The sequence below is a fragment of the Acipenser ruthenus genome, chromosome 1 (assembly GCF_902713425.1).
Source record: "Acipenser ruthenus chromosome 1, fAciRut3.2 maternal haplotype, whole genome shotgun sequence".
Taxonomy (NCBI): domain Eukaryota; kingdom Metazoa; phylum Chordata; class Actinopteri; order Acipenseriformes; family Acipenseridae; genus Acipenser; species Acipenser ruthenus.
Genome location: NC_081189.1, coordinates 12,237,615 through 12,256,992, shown reverse-complemented (window position 1 = coordinate 12,256,992; position 19,378 = coordinate 12,237,615). Strand labels below are relative to the sequence as shown.

Below are 19,378 nucleotides of genomic sequence, written 5' to 3'. Positions count from 1 at the left end.
GGCTGCAGCGGATAGCAGTCAAATAGAAACAGAGAGAAGAGGGACTCGGTTGCCTGTTAACCAACTCTGTGTGTACTTTAATACAATTTGAATTCAGCCCCTGAATTCCTGTCTCGCGGCCCTCATTTCTGAGATCGTTACAATATATATACCTCATTTTTTCGCTAAACCCTTCTACTCGCCTCTTCGCAGTTGTTTTTATCTTCCACCCCTTGTAATTTTTCTCTTAAGATTAATTATATATTCGGCTCTATTAACTGCCATGGTGGTTAATTGACGGTTAGCATTCGTCAATTTCATTTCATTTACTTTAAACTGCTCTACTATTTCTGAACTCCTTCTACCATATGCATTTAATTGCGCATCTCCAGTATAAAATTCCCAATGCTCAGTACCTGCTTTGTTGGATGGTTATCATACTAAGCATACTATTACTAAAATATCCAATAATTTATTCACAGTCTCAGTCTCCTCAGATTTAATGGCAACTCACCAGTTTCCACTTGTAATGCATTCATAGGAGATGTTTTAAAAGCACATCTCAATGCCTGATATTGAATCCTATCCCATTTTTCTTTCCTATCTCGCTGTGCAGTGCTTAGTCTAGCACTAAATAAATACATCATTTGAGTGCATATAGTACACATCTTATCTAATCTTACATAGCTTAGCAATTGTTAGTTTGCCATGTCACACTTTTATAAGAGTAAACAGCAAAGTGTAATAAAGCAAAGTAAAGCCTAGATAAGCATGGCAAAACCCAGCAAGGTATGGTAGAGCTTTTAAAAACATGGAAAATCATGGTAAACGCATACTAGAACCAAAATATAAAGTGCACATTTTAGAAGGCTACATACACTTAACACTAAACTATGAACACACAACACGGGCAGCAGTGTGGAGTAGTGGTTAGGGCTCTGGACTCTTGACCGGAGGGTTGTGGGTTCAATCCCCGGTAGGGGACACTGCTGCTGTACCCTTGAGCAAGGTACTTTACCTAGATTGCTCCAGTAAAAACCCAACTGTAGAAATGGGTAACTGTATGTAAAAATAATGTGATATCTTGTAACAATTGTAAGTCGCCCTGGATAAGGGCGTCTGCTAAGAAATACAAAATAATAATAATAATGAACATGGAAACATAGTATGGAGTATTGTGCAGTCAAAAATTAAAAGGCTTAAAAAAAAAGCAAAAACAATATGTTCAAATAAATAAAATATTCAAAATTTATTTTATATATATATATATATATATATATATATATATATATATATATATATATATATATATATATAATTTAAATCAACAGGTAAGAACTTGTTACCTGGGAAATCAGAGAAATTCACAAACTGGAATTGTGTTGATATCAAACAGGGGCATCAATATCACACTGAAAATAGTGCCCATCTGTTAACAGTGGTGTTGCTGGGGAGGCTGTGAGCAGAGCTCTGCATGTTGACAGGGACTCCCGCAGATCACAGGGAAATGGTGACATGAGTGTGCACAGACGTACTGCCAACAAAAACCCAGGGAAGCTGAAGCAGCTTTACAGGAGATGTGCCGAGCTGCAGTTCAGACTGTGACCTGTGGGGCGGCGCTGGTCTCAGGTGTCAGGTTGATGAGAGAGTTGCTGGCCTGGGCTAGCTCAGTGATGGACACTCGGCCACGCTGTCTGATAAACTGAGCGACAGCAGACAGCTCCTCCGGAGTGATGAAGATAAACTTCCCCCGGTCGTCAATCACACCTGCAACACAGACCCAGCATGGTTCATTCAGTGCATGTTGTACAGTCAGTGTGTGTCTGATGATACAAGAAAGCTTTCTCTCCATGTTAACACTTAGCTAACATCAAATTTAACAGGACTCTAGATAATCCCCATGAATCTTGTATTTTTCATAGTCAAGTATACAGTTAATGTAGTAACACCAGAAAGATTGAAAACCTACAGATTTGACACATAGTACCGACTTTGTGTTTCCAACCATACATAACAGACCCCTTCAGTTTATGGAGCAACAGACTGTAGATTCACAAGGAATCAGGGCTGTGTTCTACAGCCCAGTGTTCAGGCGTTTACTCAGTGCTGCAGTAACCTCAGACAAAATACAACATTTTACTGCTCAAAACATGCCGTAATTAGATCCAATAACATGAGCAGATTGTTGTATGCATGGCAAGGCAGTGTTAGTCTGTCTATTGACTGTATTCTTCTCTCTGATGTGAATAGGTCGCCCCCTAGTGGGTAACAAGCAGCATTTCAGGCAGGCCACACTGAGATAGGAGTAACTGGTTAAAACAATGCAGCAGTGAAAAGGTACATTTTTACTGGACAGCACAGGAACTGAAACTGAACTGAGACAATTAAATACAACTGTGCACCAAACAATAACACTCTGTCTCTCTTGGTGTGTTGGTGTCGTGGCATGTAAGTTTTATACAATGCTGCGAATACGTAGTCACTAACTCCTATGGTTTCTGAGATAGTAGGTTATGACACTGGTGCTGGCAGCTTTATAAAATGAGTGACATGAAAGGGTTTATTTTTCTTGTACGATACCCACAGAATCAGCGGAGTACAGCGGCCCGCAGCACTCAAACGTGTTATAACTCTGAGGCTGGTGATCTTGACAGGAGCTGTGGGCATCAGTTCAGTCTGCTTACCTGTCAGAGTCCCGTCAGCAATCAGATCCTGGAGTCTGTCGATGGCATCCTGAGGAGAGACAACAGAACACACACACACACACACACATGACTCGGGAGCCAATTAACCTGTCCTGTCCTCCACAAACACAGTGCCTGATTGTTACGAGGTGTCTGCGCGGACTGTGTGCAGTGCGACTCCTTCCTTACTCAGTTTAACCACACAAACAGATTAAGACAGGCATGCACATAGATGGACACGTTGAGAGAAAAAAAAAAAAAAAAAAATCACCTGTTGCAAATAGATTAATAAGTGAATTATATTTTTCATATCGCTATTACACGTTTTAATTTTGTATAGATGTAAACATAAAGGGACTGGGTGATTTTTTTTAGGGTTTTAGAATTGTTTTGCGTTATTAAAGTGTACATTTGGTCTTAGTGGAGCTATATATATGTTTAATAATTGGCTGTAGAAACTCACCTGTGTTCGCAGCCCAAAATGAGAGGCCAGGTCCTCCAGCAAAACTACCTTCGCAGCCTGGGGGAAGAGACACTGTTACTGTTTATCAGGGGGGCACACATAAAATACTGCTACTCTACAGGGGGCGTCGGCACTGATACACACACACACAAAGAGGGGCATGCACACTGACAGATATTGCTTCTGTACAGCAGGACACACACACACTACTACTGTATAGCGGGAGCTGAAGGGCTGGGAGGGAGGCAGTGTGGTCTAGTGATTAGAGCTGAGTGACTGGGAGGGAGGCAGTGGTCTAGTGGTTAGAGCTGAGGGACTAGGAGGGAGGCGTTGTTATCCAGTAGCTGTGCTCAGTACAGAGTGGTATTTTCAGGTTACTCACCTTGATGTGATTGATGAATTCCTGCAGAAGGTTGTGAGACTGGAATTGAAAAAGACAGACAGGGTGAGTTCCTCTGATCACATCCTCCTCCATACACTCGCTGCATTACAAAGAGAAGCTGTGGAGAGTATCCAAGCTGCTGGCCCGTAGAGAAGGGCACTCTGCTACACAAACTCCTCTTGGGTTAAAACAGAGAGCGGAACAAAGTCTTTAACTTTTAGTTTTAATTAAGGTAAAATAAATAAAAAACTGTGGGCAGTCAAATTATTACCAGAGATCAGTTCACAATATATTTCTGAAAATAATAATAATAATAATAATAATAATAATAATAATAATAATAATAATAATAATAATAATAATAATAAAACAGTACCTAGTATGAATATTTACTTTTGGCAAGACAGCCAAGTGTAGTAGATAATATATAATGGCACTATTTTTTCTTAAATCTATATTTTATTGTGGTCACACTACTTTTGTTGTTTCCGCAGAGTAATAGACCCCCAGCTCCTCACCTCCTCCTCAGTCATGTCCTCCTGCAGCCCCTCTTCCTCCACGCTGAACTGCTCCTTCAATCTCAAATACTCCTCCTGCTCCCGACGCTCTGCCTCCTCCTTTGCTCTGCGCTCCTCTGCCTCCTGCCAACATACAGCGAGCACAATGAGGATACACCACGCATTAACACAGACACACACAACAAGCACAATGGGGATACACCACGCATTAACACAGACACACACAGTGAGCACAATGAGGATACACCACGCATTAACACAGACACACACAGCAAGCACAATGAGGATACACCACGCATTAACACAGACACACACAGCAAGCACAATGGGGATACACCACGCATTAACACAGACACACACAACAAGCACAATGAGGATACACCACGCATTAACACAGACACACACAACAAGCACAATGGGGATACACCATGCATTAACACAGACACACACAACAAGCACAATGAGGATACACCACACATTAACACAGACAGACACAACAAGCACAATGAGGATACACCACACATTAACACAGACACACACAACAAGCACAATGGGGATACACCACGCATTAACACAGACACACACAGTGAGCACAATGAGGATACACCACGCATTAACACAGACACACACAGCAAGCACAATGGGGATACACCACGCATTAACACAGACACACACAGCAAGCACAATGGGGATACACCACGCATTAACACAGACACACACAGTGAGCACAATGAGGATACACCACGCATTAACACAGACACACACAGCAAGCACAATGAGGATACACCACGCATTAACACAGACACACACAGCAAGCACAATGGGGATACACCACGCATTAACACAGACACACACAACAAGCACAATGAGGATACACCACGCATTAACACAGACACACACAACAAGCACAATGGGGATACACCATGCATTAACACAGACACACACAACAAGCACAATGAGGATACACCACACATTAACACAGACAGACACAACAAGCACAATGAGGATACACCACGCATTAACACAGACACACACAACAAGCACAATGGGGATACACCACGCATTAACACAGACACACACAGCAAGCACAATGGGGATACACCACGCATTAACACAGACACACACAACAAGCACAATGAGGATACACCACGCATTAACACAGACACACACAACAAGCACAATGGGGATACACCACGCATTAACACAGACACACACAACAAGCACAATGAGGATACACCACACATTAACACAGACACACACAACAAGCACAATGGGGATACACCACGCATTAACACAGACACACACAACAAGCACAATGAGGATACACCACGCATTAACACAGACACACACAACAAGCACAATGGGGATACACCACACATTAACACAGACACACACAGCAAGCACAATGAGGATACACCACGCATTAACACAGACACACACAACAAGCACAATGAGGATACACCACGCATTAACACAGACACACACAACAAGCACAATGAGGATACACCACGCATTAACACAGACACACACAGCGAGCACAATGGGGATACACCACGCATTAACACAGACACACACACAGCAAGCACAATGAGGATACACCACGCATTAACACAGACACACACAGCGAGCACAATGAGGATACATCACGCATTAACACAGACACACACAGCAAGCACAATGGGGATACACCACGCATTAACACAGACAGACACAGTGAGCACAATGAGGATACACCATGCATTAACACAGACACACACAGCGAGCACAATGGGGATACACCACGCATTAACACAGACACACACACAGCAAAGCAGAACTGGGATACTAACAATGAGCACAGGGTTACAGCATGCAACACACACTGCAATGTTGTTCTTACCCTGTGCTGCTCATCCAGTCGGTTTCTCTCCTCCTCTCTCTTTCTTTCTTCATCTCTCTGCTGATCAGTTCGTTTCCGCTCCTCCCGTTCCTCCTGCTCTGCCTGCAACAAACCACAGTCAACTCAACCAGCCCCCCAACCGGCCAGCTTCTAAACACCCAGTCCCCAACAACCTAGCCAGTCCCTAACCACCGATACCCCAACCAGCCAGACCCCTCCTAACAGATGCCCCATCTCTACAGATCAGTCCCTTCTTTACACCTCTCTGGCCTTTCCTCCAGTTTCTGATTTCCTCTCGGCATGCATCTCCTCCAGTTTGCACTAGTTTCTCTCCCTCTCCTCCTTTCCCCTCTACCTCTCTCTGCGCCTTCCTGGCCTGCTTCTCCTCCAGTTTGCGCTGTTTCTTCGCTCCGATCTTTGCTCCAGTCTGACACTCTGTAAACTGCTCCTCTTCTTCGACCACCTCGTGTTCCTCTATGGAGAGAGGTGGAGAAGACAGAGAAGGAGATTGGTAAGTGGATTCAGCCTGTTTATATTCAACTTTTACCTGTTGAAATCCTTAACAAGCTGGGTGAGGGGGAGTGAGGGGTGTGACTTCAGGCTGAGCCACCATGTAACACAGTCCTGCACTGCACAGACACACGGATGAGGTAAAGCCCTGTGTACAGACACACAGTGAAGAGAGTCACAGACACAGCCCAGTGTACATACACACTGTAAACAGACAGACAGGCACAGTCCAGTGTACAGACACACACCCACAGGGCACTGTATATAGAGAGACACAGAGAGAGGAGTATCTCTTCCTCTCACTGCTGGTCCATTCCTGAACACACAGCTTGTACACGCACACACACTCACACATTCCTCTTACCCTCGTCCTCTTGCTCTTCTGCTCTCTGAGCTCTCCGCTGGGCCATCACCCTGCTCCCAAGGTTCCTGCGTCTGCGTGGCATCCCTGCACCACGCTCCTCCGCCACTAGGGGGCGAGCTCTCCCTGCCACAGCAGCTGAAACATCCTGCTGCTGCTGCCTGTCTGCTGTGTGAGTGAGAGACAGACATCACCACACATTTCCACCACTGGAGGATCTCCAGCCAACACATATCGCTACCTGTTTTTAATAATCTTACCTATATCCGGATAGCAGAAAAATAGTTCTCTTGATATCATACATTATTATTTTTTTAACACTTAAAATGTATATTGCTGTTTCAAATTATTTGTTTTCAAAAATGATTTTGTTATTCTTGGTATCATCACTTGTTATGTATCTGTGATTCAATTCTGATATCAACAAGAAAATGACATAATATTGGCATAAGTAATGACATTTTTAACATTACTAACATTTCATAAAAGAATAATTACAATTATTAGCCTTACAAAAAGCGACATTACCGCATGTCTGTAAAGAAGATTCAATGACCCTCATTTCTTTTGTTTGCTTTTCATTTTGCACATTTATTCAAAAACAGCACAAAAGAACACCTTTCTGACAGTACCAACTAAACCCAGTTGCTTATTGTCTTCGTTTTACAACTAGAAAAACTACTGCATTGGGATCAAATTGACTCCCAGGTTACCGTACAGTACGTGGGAAAGACAATTATATTAATCAAACAGAGCCATTTCCATAACCCCACATAGAAGAACAATTACTCAATGTGTTATAGTCAGGGTTCATCTGTAAACACAAAGGTACCGCATCATATCATTAAGGAAGTGGGACAGCATGTTTGTTTCTAGACCTAAGGTATTGATTTTGAGTTGAACTAGCTTCCATACATGCTTCAGGTTCTTGCTTTTGGGTTTCATGCCTTATTGCTGGTGTTGGTAGCTGCATGCCGACTTTGCCTAGCCATGTTTTAACATAATCTTCAGGGCTGCACTAATCTGATGAACAGGAGCGACAAGTGCCAGTTTTTTGGTGTTTCACCGCTTCAGTTGCGAAATAAAACTAGTAATTTTCCTACTTATAGATGTTGCATCCTAAAATATATTGCTATTCTCGGCTGTCATAGAGAAAATGGTATGGCACAAGCGAACCCCTGGTTATAGTCATTCTACTGTAGCTTCACAGATACAGTGCCCCTTTTTTCTAATATTGTTCAGCACATTTATAGATGGGATTCTCTCAACATCCCCTAATCATTTCAGCACAGTCACATTATAAGGATTAGCCACATGAAGTAATTTCTTTTAAAAAAGGATGTGCAGCGCTATAAATATGGTGCAGCCCGAGGTCTTGGTTCCAGGAACCATGTACACTTCAGCAGTGTGCTATTGACACATACAGACACTAGATACACAGGGCACGGTCCTGACATTTAGGAGTTTTTTTTATTATTTTTTATTCAGTCATATGACGCTTGACTCCAAATATGAACACATCATCCTGGATATTGTAATTTATTTTAGCAAGCTGATAGATGAAACTGTGCAGTAATATGTGTGTACCGGTATAATACATTCGTTTCCAGCGCTGTACTTGATGCATGCGTTCTTTGGTTTACAATACCTTGCTTATTACTGTTAGTACAGTATAGTGAAAATGTTATTTAACTGTTTTCGTCTTCCTTGTGTTGACGACGGCTAGCTGTATTGGCATTCTTTTTGTTATGTATCATGCTCTCTTTGTGCATTTATTTTTTTGGTGGTGTTTGTATTGCATAATGCGAATGCATATTGAAGCAAAGGGATGTGTTATAACATTTTTGTTTGTTTGTTTTTGTATTTACTAGATTTTGGACTTCTTTGCCGCTGACTAGTGCTAAAATACTCTAGGGACTCAAATGTCGTAAAGTTACCGTTTAGTACACCATTGGCTAATCCACTTGTGCAGTTGCAATTTGTACACTTGACTGCAAGCCTAGCCTCTTGTATCTGAAATCGTTCAACTAAAAAGGTGCTGAAATCGGGCTTCGGATACTTGTTGAGGTTTTGCTGAAAGCCTTACCAGCGCGCGCAACTCCAGTTTGCACCCATGTAACGTTGCCACTTCTAAGTTAAAGTTAAATGCCTGTTGAACACCCTTTGAATACGGTCCATGATTTTAAGTAAGCCTTACGTGTGCAGAACTAGCTGGAACTTGCGGTGCACGATCGTACTGTAACAACAACACGTTCATGATGTAAAAAGCGAGTGTGAAACAGCTGATATGATGACATAGGTTGTTAAGCGTTTTGTAAGTGCGATCGAGAATCGAATTCACAATACTTGGGTTCCCATTACAGTAGCAGATCCTGAAATGAAATCACAGCACATCAGTACCCTCACCTTGCTCTGCCTGCCCTCTCACTTTAGTGATGAAGAAAATCAAAACTGCTAAGATTACAGCCGCCACAACATACAGTACAGGATCCATCTTGGAACACCCCCGACACGTGACCTGAGCGCACGAAGGACACGTATACAGACTTCAAGCGCTCTCGACACGTGACGGGTTTTGGTTAAAGGCGCAGTGACCCATTTTGTTTTAAACTTTGGAAATATCGCAACTATTGGCAGTTGGTATAAGTGTGACAAGTCCTCTTTCTGTTTTATTTTCTTATAACGAGCGTGATGACGGCTTCTTGTAATACTAATGTAGGGTCAAGAAAGCACATACCCTAAAACTAGTTACAAGTTTGTGTGATTTAAACAAAGTACATTGTGTGATTTAAACAAGTAGATTGAAAAAGAGATGCGTTGTACAAATCTACCGAGCATCCTCTAGAAGCCACCATTCCAGCCCAGTCCCGAGTGTGCTGACTGTCACATACAGAAATATGGCCAACAGAGCAGAGCCCCTTACTGAGCTTAACCAGAGTGGGATGCAGTTCCTGGCTTTCCACGTGCTTATTCGGTGCTTTACCTTGCTTATTTTTACTTTCCTCTGCTCTTGAACACATTGCTATACGTTTACCATACTACACTGCACTATCCTATAAGGGTCTGACAGTCTGAATTTAGCTGTGATTGATAAGCGTGAATGAGCACTACACACAGATCCAACAAAAAAAGGCCTCGTATATATTGTGAGAAGTGTTAAATTTAAATCAAGAGAAGTAATGTTAAAACTTTACAATGCATTAGTAAGACCTCAACTAGAATATTGTGTTCAGTTCTGGTCACCTCGTTACAAAAAGGATATTGCTGCTTTAGAAAGAGTGCAAAGAAGAGCAACCAGAATTATCCCGGGTTTAAAAGGCATGTCGTATGCAGACAGGCTAAAAGAATTGAATCTATTCAGTCTTGAACAAAGAAGACTACGCGGCAATCTGATTCAAGCATTCAAAATCCTAAAAGGTATAGACAATGTCGACCCAGGGGACTTTTTTGACCTGAAAAAAGAAACAAGGACCAGGGATCACAAATGGAGATTAGATAAAGGGGCATTCAGAACAGAAAATAGGAGGCACTTTTTTACACAGAGAACTGTGAGGGTCTGGAACCAACTCCCCAGTAATGTTGATGAAGCTGACACCCTGGGATCCTTCAAGAAGTTGCTTGATGAGATTTGGGGATCAATAAGCTACTAACAACCAAACGAGCAAGATGGGCTGAATGGCCTCCTATCGTTTGTAAACTTTCTTATGTTCTTATGTCTTTCTTCAGCTAAGGACAAATCCTGGAACATATTGTATTATTATTTATTTCTTAGCCGACGCCCTTATCCAGGGCGACTTACAAGATATTACATTATTTTTACATACAATTCCCCATTTATACAGTTGGGGTTTTCCTGGAGCAATCTAGGTAAAGTACCTTGCTCAAGGGTACAGCAGCAGTGTCCCCCACTGGGGATTGAACCCACAACACTCCGGTCAAGAGTCCAGAGCCTTAACCACTACTCCACACTGTAGCGTTTCACAAGCAGGCAGGAAGAAAGGAGACAACACGCTTGATTCAGGTTCAATTGCTTTAATTACTCAGAGATCACTGCTTTGGTTGCGTCACTGCAATCCTGAAACTATAACCAGCTTTCAGAACACAAACATAATTGCGGTGCAGCGGCTTTAATAACGTAGCCCCGCCCCTTAGCAAATCAAATGCCGACCCCCTACACGCATCCCATTGGTCCTCAGCCACTCACCCGGACCAATAGGCACAGACAAAAAATAACCAATCACAGGGGATACATAGACGGCACCATGCGCAGGCTACGGGTGCGTTCACGGAGATCATTCTGCGCAAATTCTGTGCAGAATCTGACCAGTTTAGCCAATGGTCGTCTATGAATTGGTCAGATTCTGCACAGAATCTGCGCAGAATGATCTCCGTGAACGCGCTCTACATGTACACGCAGGGCAGACTCTGAGCATGCGTACTTTGAAGGGGGGGGGGGGGGGGAGAAGCAGCTGACGCCATGCTGTCGTGACGACATAAACGAGCACCATCATTAGAAAATATCTCCTGTGTAAGCAGTGGACTTTGCGACTTGAAATAAATTTAGAAAGGTGAGCGACAATTAACCTTATTTTACTGGTTATGTGTGTCAGTGAATATTTAATAGGAGGCTGTGTGGTCCAGTGGTTAAAGAAACGGGCTTGTAACCAGTAGGTCCCTGGTTCAAATCCCACCTCAGCCACTGACTCATTATGTGACCCTGAGCAAGTCACTTAACCTCCTTGTGCTCCGTCTTTCGGGTGAGACGTATTTGTAAGTGACTCTGCAGCTGATGCATAGTTCACACACCCTAGTCTCTGTAAGTCGCCTTGGATAAAGGCGTCTGCTAAATAAATAATAATAATAATAGCATTAATTACTGATTAACTACCTTAAAAACGTATGGCAGAAATTGCTTTGTTGAATACTGTACCTTAATCGATCGATCGTTAATGGGAGAGGTTTGTTTGTAAATCGCACTTTTCAAACATATATTTTGATACGAGTAAGTTTACATGTGGACAATCGAGTAATCATTATAGTGCTGCAACATAATTTGACATCCATTGAACTCCGTTAATTCGGTTTTGAAACTGCTCTTTGGTTCTCTCAGAGCCCAGCTCCGTCATCTTCCCTGCAAACCCCCGGAAAATGTGGTTATTGTATTTTTCTGCTGCCCATTTAGTGCTCATTGGATCCTGCCTTTGCTCCAGATAGATATTAAAACCCTGCTTTCTTCATCAGGGATTTTGCACAAGCGTCCTTCAGACATTGTCCGACATCTGTAATGTGTGGAGTAGTAGTTAGGGCTCTGGGGCCGGTTGCACAAAAAAAGTCTTAACTTAAGTCTAAGACTTAGTTCAAGTCCAGTGAAATTGGTCTAACGTAAGACCTTGAGATAAGTCTGTTGCACAAAGCAAAACTTAGCAGGTCTTACTCTTACGTAAGACTGGGCTTCAGCTACTGTTGCTAAGCAACGAAGACCGGTCTTATTTTTTCAAGTCTGTTTGAAAAAAAAAATGTCTGGTGACGGCAAAGTGAAGAAATTTAATTTTAGCGAAGAATAAAAATTGGCAATTGTAGAAGAAGTAATTATTAAAAAAGAAATAATATTGGGGAGGTTAGGGGTGTCATTAAAAAATTCGAACAAAAATAAAGCCTGGCAAGAAATTACTGGACGGGTAAATGCCATCATCCCAGCCGTAAATCGCACTGTCAATGAATTTTTTTTTTTAAAAATGGAAAAATCTGCTGTCTGAGGCCAAAAAAGAAACCAAAAACTGCAGGCGGCCTTTTTGAAAAACTTTCCAAGTTAACATCTTTAATAATAGATATTTATGGGGAAACAAGTCCCATTTTCAATGGAATTGAAGGGGGTGTAGAGACGGGAATAGAGGGTGCCACGGTGATGGTTACAGCAGGTAAATTAAAATAAGTTAGTTTGAGTCTATATTTTGAAATACCTTTTTAATTAAAAATGTATCCAGTCAGTAGTATTCCTATATTCAAAATCCCACTCTGTTTTAGTGGAGGTCTTGTGAAAAAAAAATCTGGTAATCACTGAATTTCAAACAGTATAAATCTGGTTTTGGTAAATACAATAAATACATAAATGAAATTCATCGTTTTTTATAGAACCGTGCAGTGAAATCATATATACATTACCGTGGCATCCTAACGACTCAGTGGAACTGCAGCAGGAGTCCTTCGATATCGACACTGTGCTAAGTAAGTTTGTGTACAATACAAAGCACACGTAGCCCAAGAAATGAAGTGCTCATTTTCACTGAATGTTGTATGTTTTCTTAATTGGTAACGTTTTTGAAATACTTTGCCTACGCGTCCCCTTGTTTATCAACAGTTAAACATTTCCACAATAATACAGGCTTTATGTTTCAGGTACTCGGCACCCAAACAAATCACCTGAATTCTACATACAAAAAAACGGAATATTTAAAAATAAGTTATTTATTGATGTGTTTATTTACAGATTTTGAAGATGACAGCCCCGTTCCCACCAAAAAAAGAAAAACCAAAGTACAAAAAGAAGACATTTTTATTGAAGTGCTGGAATTGCAAAAGGGAAATCTTTTGTTGGAAAGGGAAAAACTCGATTTGGAAATTAAAATGCTAAAATTAAAAATAGCCCAATTAGAACAGGGTCAATAAACGGGAAGGAATTGGTATAGGGTCACATTATTATTAATAATAATAATAATAATAATAATAATAATAATAATAATAATAATAATAATAATAAGAGTTGTTATATTGTGAATGTGTATAATTAAATAAAATATTTTTTGTTCCTATTGGAAAAAATGATTAGTGAGCACAGTTCTTGTTGCACTCCCTGCTTCTGCATTGCATGGACATGTATCCTGTGGTACTGAGTCATCAGGGAGAGGGAAATCTGCAGGGTCTCCAAGATTTCGTAGTCTGTAATAAAGAAGGAACAGTTTTGTCCTAGCCATACATACATGTTTATAATTGTAGAGTTATATCCTACAAAAACACGGTAAAACATATTGTAAATTGAAAGTTAAACAGCTTTGCATTCGACAAACATCACAATATAACTTGAAAAAAAAAATCATCCATACCTTGCAAAATTGTGTAGTGCTGCTGTTGCACATATAATTGCACACATCCTATCTGGAGCCATTCGGATCTCTCCGTGTAGGATGTGAAAACGCCGCTTCTACACCCCGATGCATCTTTCCACTGTGTTCCGTGTTTTGGAATGAGCCTGATTGTAATTGGCCTGTGCAGGACTGTGAGGGTGGAGAGAGGGCGTCGTAAACCACGGTTTTAAGGCATAAGCACTATCCCCATGAAGAAAGCCCTGCACAATTCCGCTGTCAAAAGCGGTGTGGATTGAACTGTTGAGCAATATTCTTGAGTCATGGGTGCTGCCTGGCCACTGCGCTACAATGTTGCTAATAAGGAGGCTAGGATCCGAAATTATTTGTACTTTAATTGAATGATAACCCTTTCTGTTGACATATATATTCTCATTCTGATATGGAGCCTGAATTTTAATATGTGTGCCATCAACCGCACCCACAACAATCCAGCGTTCTCATAAAACCTTCCTTTAAGTTTCCGCAGTTTGGACGGGTCTGTTGAAAACGTAATGAAGTGGTTCCGTTTTCTTTGCAGCGACTGAGATACGCGGTGGACAATCCTGCTGGCTGGCGATTTGTGAATTCATGTGAAGTCTCCAACAACATTTAAAAAACTTCCAGTGGCATAGAAACGAACTGGCACACAAACTTGAATGATTGCGGGGATGCTGTGGCTTCTGTTAGTTGCAGGCTCCAAGTCATCTTTTTACATTTCCACTAAAGTTAGTACGTCCTCATTGTGGAAACGCAGTCATTCAAACACAGCAATGTTATTTAAATTCTCTAAGGGATTGTGTCTGTCCTTAAATACTCTTTCCCTACGAAATGCCCTTTCATTTAAAAATTCAGCAAAAGCTATTACTGCTGCTGCCATGTTGGCTTCTATAGCAACAGATACTTTTTTTCCATTTAAGCTTGGTGAGAGGGAGGCTTAAAAAAGGACTTAAATTTAGGACCAGGCTCAAATTAAGACTTTTTGTGCAAAGGGTCTTATTTATTTTGGTCTTAAATTTTAAGTCTAAGTCCAAGAAATGGTCTTAAATGCATTTAAGACCTTTTGTGCAACCGGCCCCTGGACTCCTGACCGGAGGGTTGTGGGTTCAATCCCAGGTGGGGGACACTGCTGCTGTACCCTTGAGCAAGGTACTTTACCTAGATTGCTCCAGTAAAAACCCAACTGTATGAATGGGTAATTGTATGTAAAAATAATGTAATTGTATGTAAAAATAATGTGACATCTTGTAACAATTGTGTCGCCCTGGATAAGGGCGTCCGCTAAGAAATAATAATAATAATAATACCAAACAATTAGGTTTAGCCAGTAGTTGCTACACATAGAAAAATGTAAACTACATAACAAAAAAACATGTAGCCACCACTGTTAATTGACATATGACACATATTATCAATACTTAATATAAAAAATACAGAAATGTATTACCCATGCTACGAGTTGGAGTTTAAATTTGCTTATGTTCCCGCTTTTAATTCCAGTGCTTAAATGAAAAGGCAGCACTGTGATGACGTTGCTGGTTAGCGTGCAGTGCCCGCTGGGTGTTTTCTGCAATCTTTCCAAAATACGTCCTCAGGGCGTTTAAAATGAAAAAAAGTGACTGGAATCCATCCTCTTGTCCTCACAGTCTGGAATACGAACTCAACATTTGAGAGGCTAAGAGGACGGATTCCGGAACATGCTCAGTAGTGTTTACACTAGCAAAAAGATCCGACCTCTTATCCTTTTGATCCGGAATATTTGTGCCAGCGTAAACGCACCTAGTGATTACCCTGTTACGAGTTGCGCACACAGCGCTACCCTGTGTGAGCTACACTGTGGGAGCCTTTGTTTTGCAGCAATACCCCTCTCGATTCGCGAGGTGCATTGTGAAATCTGAAACGCCACGTCACTTCGGAGCCAGCCTAGGCAGATCACGAATGTTCCTTAGTTTGAACGTACTTGGTTGTATTTGTTTCCTGTTCTTAAATACTATTGCTATTTAAAATCAAGCTAGAAGTATCTCACATTCAATTCGCAGGAAAACACCAGTCAGAGATGCAGACCAACGATGGCAGGACGGGAAACGCGGATCTCGGAAAGGCCCTGTGCATCATCACCGGAGCATCCAAAGGCTTTGGCAGGAGCTTAGCCCAGCTTGCCAGCACCCTCCTGCGGCCCGGCTCTGTGATGGTGCTGGTCGCGAGATCGGGGGACAAGCTGCGGGAGGTGCAGTCTGAAATCTCAGGCACTATCCCAGCCAAAGACGGTTTAGAAATTAGATGTGTGGAAGCGGACCTCGGGAGAAAAGAAGGGCTGCAGGAGGTAGTGAGAGTGGTGTCTGGAATCGAACCGCAAGCCATCGACCACGTCCTTCTCATCAACAACGCATGTGAGTATGTTTGGTTCGGTTCTGTGTGTGGAGTGCTGTTTTTCATTACAGTACTACCTGCAACAAGGCGTCGGTCGGTAGCACTGGCTTGGCAGTGACCAGGCCCACTGAGAGGACGGGGAAATTTCCCTGGGGCCCAACGCCCCGAAGGGGTGCCCTGATGAAGGGGGAACTTTTATTTATTTATTTATTTTAAATATATATAAAATATTTTAAAACAGCTAGTCCTGCACAAGACCCTTTGCGTTCCCACCACCACATTAAAAAGAAAAACTCCCGTACTGCACACCGAGCCGATGTGCTTCTGTTGTGTAATGATTGTGTATCCAGGCGCTGTCAAACACTTCCTTTCACACAATGATGTTAACTTTCGCATTTCATATTTTACTACACCAAAAAGCTGAAAAAAAGGCATAGCAATTTTATGTATTTTTTTTAAAGACTTTTAAAAACTTTAAAAGAACCCTAAAGTTGCACAATATATACCACAGTATGATTTATTCTATTATAAAGGTCTATGATTTGCTCAAAACAACACGGTGCAGCAGTTTGTTAAAAAAATTGTATCGTGTAAAATAAACAAAGTACAATGTCGGGACATACCAGTCCTTCCCCGGGGCCCATGACGGCACTCGGTGGCCCTGGCAGTGACTCTCACAGAAAGCAAGTAATCAATCAATCTTTATTTTATATAGCGCCTTTCATAGTGGACCACCATCACAAAGCGCTTTACAAGATGCAGTAACAACAAGAAAATACATAATACTTTAAAAAATAATGCAGACATAAAAAGTAACTAGTTTCATTACATGGCATTAACATTAGCTAAACAGACTGTTTAGCTTATCCAGATGAATAAATTCCATAGATTCTTTTGTAACTGCGTCATTATTGTAACAGCTTATTAGAGCTTGTTCAGTAATGGCAATTTTGAACCCCTCTCACTGCTTCTCCCCCTCCCCTGTCTTTATTTCTCCAGCTGCACTAGGAGATGTCTCCCGTTTCGCTGCAGATTTCACGTGCCTTGCCGAGGTGGACTCCTACCTTTCCTTCAACGTGAGCTCTATGCTGTGCCTCACTGCCTCTGTGCTGAAGGCGTTTCCACGGCGAGACGGGCTGAGGCGCAGCATGGTCAATGTGAGCTCTCTGTGTGCTCTCCAGCCCTTCAAGTCCTGGTCTCTGTACTGCATGGGCAAGGCTGCCCGGGAGATGCTTTTCAGAGTGCTGGCAGAGGAAGAGCCTGACGTGAGAGTGTTGAACTACGCACCAGGTATGTATCTGCCACAGCAAAACAAACTCAATGAAAATAAATAGTGCTGTATATGCTAGGGAAAATGTATGGCTTGTAGTACTATGAAACATGTCTGGTATTGATAGCTGTGCTGTATGTTGTAGTTTATCAGTGACAGTGTATTAGTGACAGTGAAGGCTGTGCTGTTTATCACAGTGTATTAGTGACAGTGTAGATTGTGTTGTTTATCACAGTGTATCAGTGACAGTGTTTTCTCCTCCTCGCAGGTCCTCTCGATACAGACATGCAGCTGGAGGCTCGCTCACTCTCTGGAGACCTGGAGTTGCGGCAGACCTTCAACAGCTTGCATGCCAGCGGCCAGCTGCTCTCCTGCTCCCAGTCCGCCACCAAACTGATGCAGCAGCTACTGAGAGACGAGTTCGAGTCAGGAGCCCACATAGACTACTACGATGTGTAGAGCCCAGTCTGACAGGAGTGCACGTGCGGGCCAGGCCTCTGGACTGACCTGCATATCCTAACAGGTTTTCATTTTGTGAATCTATTGAAAAGTACAAGAAAGTGAGAGTGTGTACCTCAGTCATAACCTGGACACCCCTGCCTACCTGCCAGCCTGCCTTCCTGCTATTCAGTCCTGGGCATCTCTCTAGCAGGGATAGCCAGTTGTGCCTTGTTATTGGATAAAGGCATCTGCCAAATAAACAAATAATAATATTGGGGCTAATGGGAATTGAGTTTAGTTGCACTGGCACTGAAATACAGTTAGCACAAATTCGAATGTTTGCTGAGTTCACTAACAGGGGGTGTCTATCATCCCTCTGCTGTTTGTAAGCAGTACTCACTTTTTTTAAGGGGAAGTTTTTATGTGCAAAATCTACATTCCATTAAATACAAAAATAAAAAAAATCCTTAGCAGCCTCAGTTTCCATTTCTAAGGAGATATTGAATAAAATGTGTTTTAAATGAAGCGCACATAGAAAACATTTACGTTTTTTCTTCCCTAATTCAGTGATGCAAGTTTGATTTATTATTGCCATACAACAGGAAATACCGTCAGTCTAAAGCAGCGCTGAATTATTTTGACTGAATGAACACCTCTGATCTTTTAAAGCAAACCCTTAAAAGGAATGTGTTTATTCAGGTCCAGTGATAAGTCTAATAGGTGTGTCCAGTTATCAGGTATGCCTACACACAAAAAAACTAAACACTAAGAAACAGAACCCTGTGTCTGGAAATGTTTCATTTGTTTTCAGGTGGGGTGTGTAGGTACCGAGCACAGTGAAAATGTCTTTGCTGTGTATGGTGGAATAAACCAAGCCCTGTTTCTGTTTCCCTGCTCACTGTTGTACTGCTCTGTATCATGTCTAAGTCATGCATTGTTGTAATGTGCCTTTCCCTGATGTAAAGAGATGATTTTATCTGAGACACAATCTAATATAAATGTTTTTAATAAAATGCATTCTCATCATTATCCTAGTTCTGTGATCCATGCAGCAATACACTCCTGTTATTCCAGAACACGTTATTTCAGACAGGGAGGATCGCAGTCCTGAGGTACATAAAGTCCTGGTGTGAGCCAACAGAGGTGGGCTGAATCAAAGACTGTTGTTAATCTTATAGCCAGCAAAAGAGCTTGGGAATTCTATTATTCTATCGTATCTTCTGCATGAAATACAGGGTTTTGAACAATGCGTGTTTCTTGAACAGATGTAATAGATTTTTTTTATTTGAAGTTTTAAAATTAATCTCATCCATTCTCATACCTCTTTATTATTATTATTATTATTATTATTTGTTTATTTAGCAGACGCTTTTATCCAAGGCGACTTACAGAGACTAGGGTGT

At 41.7% G+C, this 19,378-nt stretch overlaps 2 protein-coding genes across 6 annotated transcripts; one reads left to right on the top strand and one right to left on the bottom strand.

Moving 5' to 3' along the window:
* Nucleotides 1–1,203: 1,203 nt before the first annotated feature.
* Nucleotides 1,204–9,331, bottom strand: LOC117403935 (DDRGK domain-containing protein 1-like). 2 transcript variants are annotated; one of them, XM_034006435.3, is made up of 9 exons: nt 9,183–9,331; nt 6,780–6,944; nt 6,261–6,379; nt 5,906–6,007; nt 4,027–4,149; nt 3,509–3,547; nt 3,127–3,183; nt 2,664–2,712; nt 1,204–1,746 (listed from the first exon to the last, which is right to left on the bottom strand). In XM_034006435.3, exons 1-9 carry the CDS (start codon nt 9,268–9,270, stop codon nt 1,574–1,576), a joined length of 915 nt encoding a protein of 304 aa, XP_033862326.3. In that variant the 5' UTR covers nt 9,271–9,331; the 3' UTR covers nt 1,204–1,573. The 2 variants fall into 2 exon arrangements, with proteins under 2 accessions (XP_033862326.3, XP_033862327.3); XM_034006436.3 differs by having other exon boundaries at nt 6,780–6,941; nt 9,183–9,308.
* A 1,878-nt stretch (nt 9,332–11,209) lies between these two features.
* On the top strand, nt 11,210–19,001 carry LOC117403601 (sepiapterin reductase-like). 4 transcript variants are annotated; one of them, XM_059001979.1, is made up of 5 exons: nt 11,226–11,344; nt 12,909–13,001; nt 15,934–16,284; nt 17,264–17,554; nt 17,803–19,001. In XM_059001979.1, exons 3-5 carry the CDS (start codon nt 15,951–15,953, stop codon nt 17,991–17,993), a joined length of 816 nt encoding a protein of 271 aa, XP_058857962.1. In that variant the 5' UTR covers nt 11,226–11,344; nt 12,909–13,001; nt 15,934–15,950; the 3' UTR covers nt 17,994–19,001. The 4 variants fall into 4 exon arrangements, with proteins under 4 accessions (XP_033861712.3, XP_058857962.1, XP_058857912.1 ...); XM_034005821.3 differs by lacking the exon at nt 12,909–13,001 and having other exon boundaries at nt 11,210–11,344; XM_059001929.1 differs by lacking the exons at nt 11,226–11,344; nt 12,909–13,001 and adding an exon at nt 14,487–14,622.
* The last annotated feature ends 377 nt before the right edge of the window (nt 19,002–19,378 follow it).